Raw genomic sequence first — 13,151 nt, 5'->3', positions numbered from 1 at the left:
AAAAAAAAAAACAACAAAAAAAAAAAACAAAAAACCAAACCAACCCGCGGGGCGCAACAGGGGCGGCGGGATGGGGAGGAGAAAGGGGTTGGAAGGAAGGGGTGTGTGGGGTGGGGGTGACCGCGGTGCCGGGTGGGTGGTTTGGCCGGGTGGGAGGGGGCGGCCAGGTCTCTCACGCCCACGCGTGTCTTAAAGCACTTCGTGAATTACCTCGGGCCTCAGCGGCTCCCGCCGAAGGGCGCGGATCCGCGGGCGGAGGCCGGTTTGCCGTCGGTGCCGCGGGAGGGGCTCCGCGGGTCTCGTTTCGGCAGGAATATCAACACGTCCTCCGGAGCTAGCCCCCGTGTCACTCTGTCATTAACCCATCAAGACAATTATGACGCATCCAGAGTGCAAGTGCCGTAAAATCAAATACGGGCCTTTGATCTTTACAGGGCTGCCAGGCATTCCGTCTATTTTTTATGATTATTTTCTACACACCCCCCCTCCCTTCAAGGCAAATGTCAATACCCGAGGTAAAGATTGATAACGCTAAATAGCGGTGTGTGCGTGTGTTTTCCAAAATCACTATTAGGGCTCCATTACAATCCCCGTATTTAAACGTCATTTTCCTACAGAAGAAATTACCTACTACAGGACAGGTATTTAAAAAGTTGCTGCGGCCGATAAAACTAACAAAGAGGGGATCAGGCTTTAGACCCTCGATCTGCGGTGTGACCACCACTAGCGCTGCCGCTGCTGTTATTACTGTTATTAACTGAACTGCGAGGCTTCTAGCATTTGCATCGTTCCTGCAATACCTTGAGGAAAGTGGCCTGTGAGACGAGGAAAAGTAATAGTAAACAGTGAATCACCAGGCGCTGCCTCGCAGGCGAGGCGGGATGGGGATGATGCTGAATTGCTCATTTGAACTCATTTTCTCAGAAACGTGGCAGCTCCTTTCTCAGTGGGATGAATCCGAAGGAGTTTGAGTGGCCTGATTGGTAAACTTTATTAGGGATTTTTTGGATCGGATTATTCGGATTTGATGCCGTGGGATCTTTGTGGAGTCTCTCTCTCTCTCAATAGGTGTTAGGCTGTAACTAGGAGGCGCTGAAAACCTAAGGCGGAAAATTTACAACTTGATCAGCTCCAAACCACACACCAAAAAAAAAAAAAAAAAAATCTGCTACTGTTGCAAACATATGTTACGGATTAAGTTAAGCAAATGGCTCTAGTTTTGGAAGGTTGAAAGCTGATAATGAAAACTTATATGCTAAGGAGTTTGGCTTTTGTTCTAACTCCAGTTACTTAAAGGCTAACAAATCCCCTCTACCTTTCCGGGAAATAATAATAAATAAAATAATAATAATAAAAAACAAACCAACAACAAAACTTCATGTAGCTGGGAAGGAAGCCGTGACAATTGCCCTTCTGCCGGAGCTGCGCCTGCCCTAAGCTTTGAATTTCTCTCCAGCTAAGCTCGGCCAGGTATTCGTTTCAGGGAAGAAATAAGAGAAGGCTGGGCGCTTTCCCGGCGGCCAAGCCAGCCCCCCCCCCCCCCGTCCTCATTGGGGATGTCACGCCAGAGAGGAGATTTGCTTTTTTTTTTTTTTTTTTTTTTTTTTTTTTGCTTTTTTTTTTTTTTCTTTTTTCCCCCCCTTTTCTCTCTTCCCTCCGCAGCGCAAAATCCTGACAGCAGCGTCAGTTAATTCTCCCTCCGCTGAGGAAGACTGCGGCGAGGAGTGGGTTTTCAGAAGCCCCCTCTGCGGTTTGCCCCCCACCTCTCCTACCCACCCCCCACCCCCCTGGTTCCACTTTCCTTCCCGGGTGGGGGAGAAGAGTGCTCGGAGGAGCATCCCCGCTCCCCTCAGGGAGATGCCGCATGTCGCGACCTGGCGACAGGACTTAAACCCATCCCTAAGTCAGGGCTGGTCCCCCGGAGCCGCACTGGTGGGACCGAGGGGGAAAGGATAGAGGGTGGGTCAGTGGGCAGCGGGATGGGGAGGAGGGCCCCCCCCCCCCCCCCCCAACCACATCAACGCGGAACCGGGAACGCGCCGGGACTTTCCTTCCCTTGGAGCGGGCAGCGTGGATATGACATTGACAAATGGCCGAAAGACAGGAAAAGTCATTTCAAACGACTTTGAAGGGTTACAGGAAAAGAGGGAGAGGAAAGCGCAGAGGAGGTCTCGGGACGCCTCCTCGGGCTGGGAAATATTTTTTTTTTTTTATTCCTTTCCAAATAGAGACGGGAAAAAAGACTCCCAAATGGGGAATAAAATACAATTACTCCACTCTTATGGGAAACTTTCCGGGTTCCCCAGGCGAAGGGGAGCCCGGACAGGGAAAACGCATTTGAACGACCCTTTCCTTCCCGCAGAACGCGGCCAACCGAGCGGGGCTCCGCGTGGGAGCGGGGCCATGGTCACGGCCACGCACGGCGGGTGGGCAGCGCAGGGGGACGCGGGGAGGGCGGCCAGTGCCGCCGGCTTCAGCGGCTTCGGGATAGCAGCCAGAGACGGACCCGGTCCTGGGAAGGGAGACAGAGTAATAGAGATATTACCAAAAAAAAAAAAAAAAAATCCAACCCCTCCAAAACCCCAAGCCCCTCAAACCACCAGAAAACGCAACTAAATCTGGGCAGTTGGGGTCAAAATCCAAAAAGTCGGGGCGGATCCTAACGAAATTCCAGCGTCTGCGTTTTCTTGCAAAGCACTCGGAGAGCCCAGCGCTCGCTGGAGATCTGGGGGTCCTTTTTCCCTGACCATAGTAAAGGCGCAGAGTGGAAGCCAGCTGTGTTTCCAACCACCCTTAAAAACAAAGTATTTTAAAAAGGAAGAAATAAAGAGAGAAAGAAAAGTGGGGGGAGGGAAAGGAAGGAAAATAAATTGAAAAGAAAAATAAACCATTCTAGGTGAATATTCAGCGCTGCAAAATATTTAAGCCTTCAGTTTTGTGTGCGTGTGGCGAAGGCTTTGATGCAGGCGTCTCCCTCCGTGCCGAAGTCATCAGGAGAAGCCCCCCGCTCTGTGGGGATCCGGGGAGGGGGTTTGTGCCCTCAAAACGCCCCGGAGCCTCCCGTAGCGGGGGTCGTACCACAGGTACCCCCTCTGCCTCCGCCGCCTGTCCCGCCCCCCCGGGGCGGCCCGCACCCCTCCGCGGAGGTTTGAGTCGGTGGTAGCTTGAGGCAGGCCGGGGGTTACCACCACCGGGAACCCCCCCAAAAAACAAGGGGGGCGGGGGGAAGACACGACCAGCCTGGCGGCACCCGTCCAACCGCGGCTGCGGGACTGTGGGGCGGGGGGGACAGTGCAAACGGATTCCCGGCCCCCGGCCCCTCCAGGCTGCCCTGGGTCGGAAGGTGGCCTGGGTGGGGATACCCCGACCCACGGGGGCCCTACGCCGACCCCCTCCAGGGAGGGTACCCGGAGAAGCAGCGTTCAGTGTCTCCCCGAAATATGGGCGGGGGTGGGGTGTGGGGGCTTGTGCACAGGGTCTGAGCCCCTTCGGGTCCGAGGCATGCTCACCCAGCCCCGGGACAGCTCTGACACCCCCAAGCCCCCTCTCCTCCCAGTCACCCGTGGGGCGAGCTGCACCGGGAGGAGCGCACCGAGGAATTAACTTTTCCCTGTTTTTTTTTTTTTTTGTTTTGTTTTCTCCCCCTGCCCGCGAGCAGCGGGCGGGAGAAAAACCTTCTCCCTGACAGCTCTAGGTGTGTCGCGACCGCCCAAGTGACCGAGCACCGCCGTGTACCCCCTCCCCCCTCCCCCCCAAGCCCTATCCCCTCCTTTCCCACGGGGGTCTCCGGGGCGGGGGAGGGAGGGGTGCTGTGGATCTCCCCGTCAAGACGCAAGCCGGTCCCCACGCTCCTGGGAGCTGCTGGTCGGGGTTGAGCGGTTCCCGGGGGGTTGGGGTACACACCGTCACCCTGTGTGGGGGGTGTGTGTGTGGGTGGGTGGGTGGGTGGGTTTGGGGACACACACACACGGTACAGGGCGGGAGGGGGCGCGGGGACCCCCCGATTCCCGGCGGCGGCGGCGCTGTCCATGGTGCTGGGCCCGCCCCGAGCGCCGCTGGGTCCCACCGCCGCCCGCCGGGCCCCGCCGCCCCCCGTTTTTTTTTTTTTTGTTTTTTTGTTTTTTTTTTTTTTTTTGGGGGGGGGGAGGGGGGTGGCGGGGGGAAGAAAGAAAGAGGAGGGGGTAAGGAGGGAGAGGGGGGTCTCTTAGAACCCTTGGGAAGGCCGGCATCCTGCCCGGTGGTCCTTGCCCCGAGCGCGCCGCCGATTTTCGGGAACGGTCGCGGCTTTGATCCGCTTAGTTGGTGCCGTGGGGACCCCCACGGGAGGCAGCGTGACGGGCAACGGGCCACCCCCCTTCACTCGCGGTGGCTCATCGCTCGTGGTTGTGGCCCCCAACCCTCCCCCCGCCCCCCCCCCGGCAAAGAGAGGATGCACGTTAAGTTGGCGGACAGTACAAAAGAAACCTTTTATAATCCAAACAATCATCATCATCATCATCATCATAAAAAAAGAAATCTAAAGTGCACATAAAGAGGTGTGTGAGGGTGGGGGAGAGCTCTCCCAGACAGCCCCCGACGCCAGAACGAAGGAAAGACTGGATCTGAAGTGAATTAGCGGAAAAAAAAAAAAAAAATAAAAAACAAAACCATCAGCAAACTCGGTGGAAGTTGGGCGTGCGGGAAGGAGACGGAGCAGCAGGGGAAACTGGCCAAAGCTCTCGGCTGACTGGCAGCGCCGGGTTTGCCGAGAGCCGCCAGATCAATATTGACAAGTTAGAGGCTTTCTCCACAAAACGCGGGCAAGCAGGACCGGGCACAATATTAGGGAGGACGTTATTTTTGTACCTGCGTGTTGCGGGGGGTGGGGGGTGGGCACGGAGGACTCTTCGCATCAAGGGCTTTGCTACAGAAAACAAAACATTATCTCATCGTTTGTCGAGTCAAGCTTAGAAAGAAAAGGCGTAAAACGGTCCCGGGAGGGAAGGTTATTTATCTAATTGTGTCAGAGATAGCAGCTTTAAAGAAGGAGTTTGAGCGCAGAAGTCCGGAGACAGTCCTCTACCAGGCATTAGGGGATTAGGTAGGGTGTGAGTAAAGAGAAATAGAAACGACAAAAGGAGACGACCCAGGCCTTTCCTTAGAGGGGTCAGCTCTCTCCTGCGCCGCATTTAATGGGAAATAACCGATGCTATTGTCTCCGCCGGGATAAACCAGCCTGCAGTACCGTCCCCCGGAAATATTCATATTTACTTGACCCCGGTTGAGGGGTGCGGAGAGCGGGGGAGGGGCGGGGGAGAAGGGTATTTAGCGGCTCATTTCAATCCCCCGCAGGGTAAGGGATGCCCCGGTCCCTCATCCCCGGGGTCCCCGGGACCCCTCGCCGGCAGCCAGATGGGGGTGGTGAAGAAACTCTTGTCTCCCAGCGCTATTTTTATTTCCCACTCGTGTTTCACCTGCTTCCTGCAAGGCGAGGAGGCGGTGCGAGGCGGGCGTCTGTCTGGAGCAGGCGTTTGGAAATCACTCAGGAGTCAAAACTTCCCCACGTAATACTCCCGCAAACTTCGCGGGTGCCAGTCTGCGCTGGAAACCCACTTTCCCCGGGAAAAGGCTTCTCGGGTTGATGTTAATAAAAAAAAAAAAAAACAAACAACCCAAAAAAACCCCCCCACCAACAACAAAAAAACAAAACAAAAAACCCAACAACAACAAAAAAACCCCAAACCACAATAAAACAAACCCAACCCAAAACCCAAACAAAACCCACTCCGATAGGATAGCAGAAACGCTTCTCCACTCTTGACTCTCAACCCACGCAGTGCCGTGGGGCTGTGCTGTCCTTCCAAGGCGCTGGTCTCCGCGCCACGGGGTCAGGAAATCATTGCGGTCTATGCCACTGGAAATAAGCCCCTTCTAAAAAGTTTCTCCTTCCCAAGAGCTTGGAGGGACGCAAGCGCAAGGTTGCAAGGCGTGGGGACTTCCCCCAGCAAGGTCACGACTCGGAGACCAGAGAAATCTGTCGGTTTGTGGGAGAAATTAAACCTGGGTGGCATGTCCCCCGGGACTTACAGCTCACCTACACGTCTGAGAGGTCCTCCCGAAGCCTGCGTGAATACCCTTTTTTAAAAATTATTTTTATTTTTTTTTTTTTTTTAAATTTTATTTTAAATCGACTCAAAGCAAGACCTAAACGTTTCCAGCAGTCCGGGTGTGGGTGGAGGAGAAGGAGGGGGATCTTCACCGCCAGCCAGTTCCCATCACCAGGTCCCTTCCTCCTCATAACAAGGCGTTTTAATAGAGGGGGAAACTTGGAGTGTGCATGTCATAACTGGAGTTATTGTGCAACTGATGGACCAGAACAAATTCTGCAGATCGGGAAATGGTTTTCTTCTTATTTATGCCCAATATCTATATCTTTATACGGGGGGTGGCGGGGCGGGGATAGGGAGGAAGCACCCAACAGAACGAATAAAACTGTTCTGAACGTGTGAAATTAAACTCACTGGTCAATGCGGGCTTGATGAGAGAGGAGGTGATTGTCTGCATTTTTCACATTTGGCTACTTTTTGTTTGTGGTTTTTTTTTTTTTTTTTTTTGCCACCATTTAAATGACAGTACTCAGGATGGCGAAATTTAGAGATGCAGTAAAGCTGCTTGTTTGAATCCACTTTGAAGTAATAATGCTAGTGGGTCTGAAATCCAGATCTACGAGCTAATCTCTAGTTTTGCCTTCAAACGGAATTCAGTTACAAAGAGCTTGGAAAGATTTTGCATCCATTCAAGAGGCACAAAATCTTTAATTTTCTGAGGAGCAAAAACTCCCCAAGAAACTTCATATAGCTCCTTAGGTTTTGCTTAGCATACGTGATAAAACATTGATTGTCGCAGTTTGGTGACCCATGAAATTTGGGGGTTAGTTTTCTCTTCAGACCAGAGCATATAATTATGCAAATAAAGAGCTGTCACTGATCTAGTGAAATACTCACAAACACATGCGATCCAAAATGGAACAGAAAAGTGAAAATTTGTGGTATTATGATGGTACAATGATAAATGACATCTCCTTCCAAGTTTCTCGAGAAGTACATTTTTCACACTTCGTGGAGTACGCTAACATAATGCGGGTACACACACACACACATGCACGCACACACACATCCCTGCGAGACCCAGCTATCCACGAAGGCACACACAGGCACACACACACGCATCCCTCCACTCCGTAAGATGTAGCTCTACCCGGGTGTACGATGGATGTACACATTCTTGGCAGTTTGGTTTTTTTTTTTTTTTTTTTGGCTGACTCGAGAACGGTGCAATATGTGGCTCCACGCAGTTTTAGATGTGACACTTCTCATTTGTACTTCTGAATGAAATTCCTAGAGGGGAAACAAAACAAAACAAAGCAAAACAATTAGTGATGTTTCTCGGGGACAGAGGAAAAATGCGCATTCCCATGAAAAGCAGCAGCATCTTTTGACTGAGACCGGGAGAAGCACACCGCGACGACTGTAACCAGTGCATCGCCATGTGTGCACAACACAGATGAGGGATTTCTTGGCTTTTTTTGCCTCATACCCCCCCCCCCCCCCCCCCCCCCCCCCCCCGCTCCTCCTTCCTTCTGTGTTTGGGGGTCCTCTGGCTGTTTTTCTCGAGGAATATTTTTACCTGGTCGCTCTTCTTGGCGAGCATACACTACTCTCGTTGGCCCATTGCTCCAACCATGTCATTTCGGCCATACACAACGGCATGTGAAGCTTTTGGGCAGGCGGGCCGTGAGCCTTTGGGTCATGAGGAACTGGGGGATTCTCCTATAGATGCTATTCTAGGATTAGTTTTACTCTTCATTTTTTTTGTTTTGTTTTGTTTTGTTTGGGGTGTGTGTGGTGGTGTTTTTTTTTTTTTTTTGTTTTGTTTTGGTTTTGTTTTTTTTTTTTTTTCATGTCACTTTTGTATGCCCAGCCCCAAAGTTGCCCAGGGTACAGGCTGTTGCATGACGTTAGATGTCAGGGAGTTTCCCCCGTGATGAAATCTCGAGGAGGCTGATGTCAGACCTGCTAAAGACATCACGGCGTAAGGGACCAGCGGTGTGCAACTTGAAATAAAAAAAAAAAAAAAAAATCGATCCGAAGGAATCAGCTAAGTCAGTGTTTATCCCTCCGAAGTGTGCTGCAGGGCTAACGTTGTCCCCTTTCCACGGGACACGGACGTGGCGGTACACCCCGTGTTGTTCTCGTGCCCCCCACTCTCTTCCAGCTCCCCCCAGGGTGACATTTGCTGCGGTCCCCCCCTTCCTGCAGCCCGCGCAGCCTCCGCGGGCGTGGGCGGAGATTCCGCCTCCCCCACTGCCCGTCCCCGTTCCGTCCCCCCCTCCTCCAAGGTCCTTCTCTGCGGGGAACCGGTCAAACCCCACTCCCAGGGTGTATTTTTATATTATTTAGTTTAGACTTAGCGAAAGGGGACAGAAGGACCACGGGGCGGCTGCCCTTGCGCTGCTTCCCGCGGGAGGGGATGAGTGTGTGGGGGGGAAGCCCACGGGCCGTGGGGCTGGACACGCAGCCAGCACGGAGGAGCCTCGTCCCATCCACACACCACACTCCCCCTCATCCCACGAGGATCCCTGCGTGGTGGCGTGGGCTGGAGATTAGGGGGACACACACACACAGGGTCCCGGGGGGCAGCTCACACCTTCCCCCCTCCTCCAAAACCGGTCGGGGTCCTGTTTGCAAACACGCCTGTGTGTCCCCCCCCCCCCCCCCCCCCCAACACCCCCCTCGCGTTTTCCCAGGCGGGGGCGTGGGGGAGCTGCCTCCCACGCAGCCCCACGCTACCCACCAGGGACCGCGGCTCCCGCGGGGGACACAAAGCGCTCACGGAGGAGAGAAAAAGAGCATCTTTATTTTTTTTTTTTTGATCAGTGCAAGCGTAGCAACCACCCCTGTGCTTTCCAGCCCCTACAGAAGCGTTAACGCGAGCCGGGCTAGGGGCACGGTAAAAATAAAGCCCTAAACAATTTTAGAAAATAAAATAGAATAAAAAGGACAAATCATTACAGTAAAAATTTTTGTGCATTTATTTTTTTCTCCGACACTTACAAAAATAGATCCGTTCCCGCGACATTTGGCACCCCGGAGACCTTATTTTTGCCACCTCGGAGTGGGCGAGGGGGAGCAAATCTCTCCCTTCCCGGCCGTGGGAAGACGCACAGACACCCAAAACACGCGATGTAAACGCCCTCCTCTCCCTCCACCTCCACCCCTCCAAAACACACACGGCGTGCGGGGGGGCTGGGGTGGGCACAGGCTGGGGTGGGGGGGTCGGGTCAGGCCGGCCGAAGCATCCTTCGACGGGGAAGAAAAGGCGGTGACCTCGGTGGTGATGGGGGGAGGCGGGGGGGGGCAGCAACAGGCTCCCCTCCAGGAAGAAAAACCACCAGGAGCAGATTTTGCGCTGCCCTCCGAGTAGGCACGACCTGACCCTTCCCCCCCGCCCTGCCCGGGGAGGATTGGGGAGGGGGTGGGGATATTTGGAAAGGAGAGAGGTTAAAATGCAGAGAGATGGCTGGATTTGGGGTGGGGAGGGGACAGGGGGCATGCGGGGGAGGGACATACAGGAAACTCTGATGCCTGTATGAGCACAGAGGGATGGGGAGAGCCCCCCAAGTGGAGGATTTCAGCCCAAATCCAGCAGGGCTTCCCCTTGCAACCCCACCATGGCCACTGCTGTCTTTGCTCTGGACCCCCGGTCTGGACATCATCTCGTTTTAACAACACACACACACACCCATTCCCAGACCCTCCAGTTGTGGGATAGGAAACTATATGGAGGGGGGGATAGGGGTTTGGGATGGGGGTCCCAAACCCTGGTGTTTGGGCATCGCCTCATCACCAGAGGTGAGGCGGGCACAGCCATTGAAGAAAAAGATCACTTTAATTCAGCATCATCGACATTAAGGAGCTTAATTAGCACGCGCGCTATCAGGCAGGTCTTGTCGTTTATCAGATGTTTTAGAGGAGAAAAGCTGCTGACACTGATGACAGTGGCTGCAGCCACATCCCTCTTCCCCCCCTCCCCCTCCCCTTCTTTCCCACACCCCAAGTGTGGAGTGGGGTCCCCACGCAGGGCAGCCCCACAGGCCGCCCCCCCGCCATCCCCAGAGCCTGGGAAAGCGGGGGCGAACCCGTGATCTTAGGGAAAAGGAATAACCACAGGATGTCAAAATCATTACAAACCCCGCATATGAAAACGGAAGCATCTTTGCGTTTAAAAATAAACAGGAAAATGTGCAATGTGTCTCTTTTTTTTTTTTTTTTTTCCCTCTGTCATATTTCACAGTGTGATCCAGCCAGCTAATGAATAGGCATTTTTTTAAGTGGCGCTTTCAAAAGGAAGAGAAGATCTACAGATAATGCCATTGATCTGGCAGGAGGAGAAAATCTCTACAACAAAGGGGCTTTCCTACAAATCTGGACCAAACTTCTTGGACCCTCCTACCAGCAGAAAATGAAAGAGTCAACAGTTGATCCCACTTGGTCCCAGAGAAAGAGAAGGCTTATTGGGTGTAAAATCACGGGCTGGTTAGCACTTCTGAGTTAGAGCTGTCTTTTGAGAAAGAGTAATTTCTATTTTGTTCTGTCTCAAAATAGAAGGAAGCAGCAAAAAATCCTGCAGGCGATAGGACCACAACGAAGCTGTTAAATTCTGGCATCAGCTTGGTGCAGGGCTATGTCAGGGCAATTAGAGCTGCACCATGCTGCACTGTGCAGTACCACTGTCAGCCTTAATCTGCGCGCTGATGGGCAGCACGAAATCCAAGTTACAGCCCACAGGAAGCACAACCAGTGAACCCATATTGCTTTGACAGTTGCACTCATCTAGAAATAATGCAAAACGCTATTTAGATGTATACATCACGACCCTGTGCTCTAGGAAGAAAACAATCTAATGAGGGGCTGGGAGACTCCTTGCAGAAAACAAGCAGTGAAGAGGTGGTTGGTGGTGGTGTGTTTTGTGTGTGTGTGTTTTTGTTGTTTTTTTTTTTTTTTTTTTTTTTCCCCTCCCCTCCTTTCCTTTTACAATTCTTCATATTTTATCCTGTTGGAGCGCCGCGTTGGGGTTGGTTTCACTGAACTGTTCTTTGCCTCTACCGCCTCACTGAAGAACTTGAAAATAGATGGAAAACTCTTCCAGGAAGTTAGTTCGTGGCGCTCTGTACCTGCAAAATACAAAGGTGACAGTTTGACTGGGGGGGTCATTTTGCTGGGGAAGCCATCTCACTGCTGGTGGCTGGTCCTGGGGGAGCCTGGGGGGCGGGTCCAGGGTTGCCCCACTGATGAGCCTGGGGGGCTGCTGGGCACACGCACGGGCAGACACACACACTCATGCACACCCACGGCCACCCAGACCAGAGATCCCGACTGTGCCCCGCGCCCGGGAAAGGGACACCCCAAAGCACCCTGCTAGGTAAAGCTCTGTTAACACGCCTCACCCGCCTGGCGAAAACAAGTGTCTACTTTTCAGGGCTGGCGTGCTTTGGATTATTTCTTTTCCATTTTACATTGATTTTAGCCTGGCATATGCGTTTTTAACCTAAACAGAACACCTGACCTGAATAACAACCGATCCATCACGAAGGACACTGTCCTTCCTCTACCTTTTCCCAACAAACCCATACATGATATTGAGGCAGTACAGTGGACCTTTCCTGCTTATCTCTTCCCTCTGCACACCAATCCACCTCTATCTTTTTCCTCTGGTGGGCGCTCCTATTGTTTTACAAGGGTCTCCAACGCACAGCGCATTCGCTTTACTTAAACAAAAAAACCCACAACAACCCCCAAAACAAAACCAAGGTGATGAAGATAGGGAGCCAAGGGCTGTGAAAGAGTTGGGACCTCTTCCTGGGTAACCCAATTATGCGGAGATGCTGCCTGGAAGTCTCAGGATCCTGGGCCCTCTGTTTGATACTTTAACATTGTTAATGATAATTCTTTAGTCTGTAATAGTAGGTCATTGCTATGGTTACTCTACAATGGTGCAACACTTCACTTTCCCCTTCAGCTATTCGCTGAGACCCGGTAACTACATTTGTTGCCTAGCAACAGTTTTGTGACAGTATCACAATCTTGGGGGTGACAACAATGAAGGACACGGTGGCCGTGGCCTGCCCGGCAGAGAGGGATGCTGCGCGGGGTGGCCGATGGTCCCCGGGGGATGTAGGGCAGCCGCCCTGGAGGGATGCTCTGGCATGGTGTGGCCTGCACGCCCACCTTCACACCCCCGTTGGGACCCTCACCCCCATGTACCCATCCTCGGTGCGTCCTTGGTGGCTCCACGCACGCCGTCCCCCTCCTAAAAGTCTTTGGTGGAGGCGCTTACCCATCACGCCGCCCTCCCCCGCTCCCTCACAGGCAGCCATCAGACAAGCTCCTCCAAAAAAGCCCTCTACAGAAAAGACACCACTTCCCACACAAAGAGACGCTTTTGTACAAAGAGGATCCACGTCACGTGCGCGCACAGACTCTCCTCTCCCCCCCCCCCCCCCCCCCCACTCTCCGCATTTGTTGTGTGGAGACGATTCATGACATCTTACACAAATGTCCCAGAGGCACCTTTCGTACAAACGCTTCCCACCTCCAAATTCACCCATCCTTGGTGCAAACCCTCTTTGCTGGGTGGCAGTCCCGTCACATCTTGCAGGTGGCTCTCAACGCAGACCATCTACCCCCAACCCCTACAAGAACCGCTGTGTAGCCGTCCTCGCCAACGCTTGCTCCCCACCCCGGGGGCATCCTGCACTCGGAGGTGTCCCACCCCAGCAGAAGCATAAAGCTCCCCTTCCAGCACAACCCGCAGACTAGCAGCCCTGCCCCTCAGGTTATGGCACGGTTGGGTACGCTATGATCGCCCACTGCCACCGTGCAAGGACACCAGCAAAGATGTCATCTGCCGAAGGCGGTTTTATGGAGGGACCGGCTGTCCCAGCACACCCCAAGGACAATCCTGCACGGCTAGGTCTCCTCACACACCTGTGTCACAGCTCATGGTAACACCACGTTGAGCCCCACGGGTCAAAACACCTTCCCAAGGGGCTTTCTGGGCCCTACACGGACGCTTCCCACACAAACACATCTCTGTCAGTCCTGCCTGCCTGA

General features: G+C 53.3%; 1 protein-coding gene across 2 annotated transcripts in view; it reads right to left on the bottom strand.

Moving 5' to 3' along the window:
• Positions 1-9,046: 9,046 nt before the first annotated feature.
• FAM172A (family with sequence similarity 172 member A) overlaps positions 9,047-13,151 on the bottom strand; it is a 272,106-nt gene continuing 268,001 nt past the window's right edge. For both annotated transcript variants that reach the window (XM_042787776.1, XM_042787777.1), the window contains one exon: positions 9,047-11,212. In XM_042787776.1, the coding sequence (XP_042643710.1) occupies positions 11,070-11,212 (143 nt within the window). In that variant the 3' untranslated portion in view covers positions 9,047-11,069. The remainder of the gene's footprint in view (positions 11,213-13,151) is intronic.

The sequence above is a fragment of the Tyto alba genome, unplaced genomic scaffold, assembly GCF_018691265.1.
Source record: "Tyto alba isolate M040663 unplaced genomic scaffold, T.alba_DEE_v4.0 Super-Scaffold_13, whole genome shotgun sequence".
Classification (NCBI taxonomy): domain Eukaryota; kingdom Metazoa; phylum Chordata; class Aves; order Strigiformes; family Tytonidae; genus Tyto; species Tyto alba.
The sequence above is the reverse complement of the archived record's forward strand: the minus strand, read 5'-3'. Positions and strand labels throughout refer to the sequence as shown.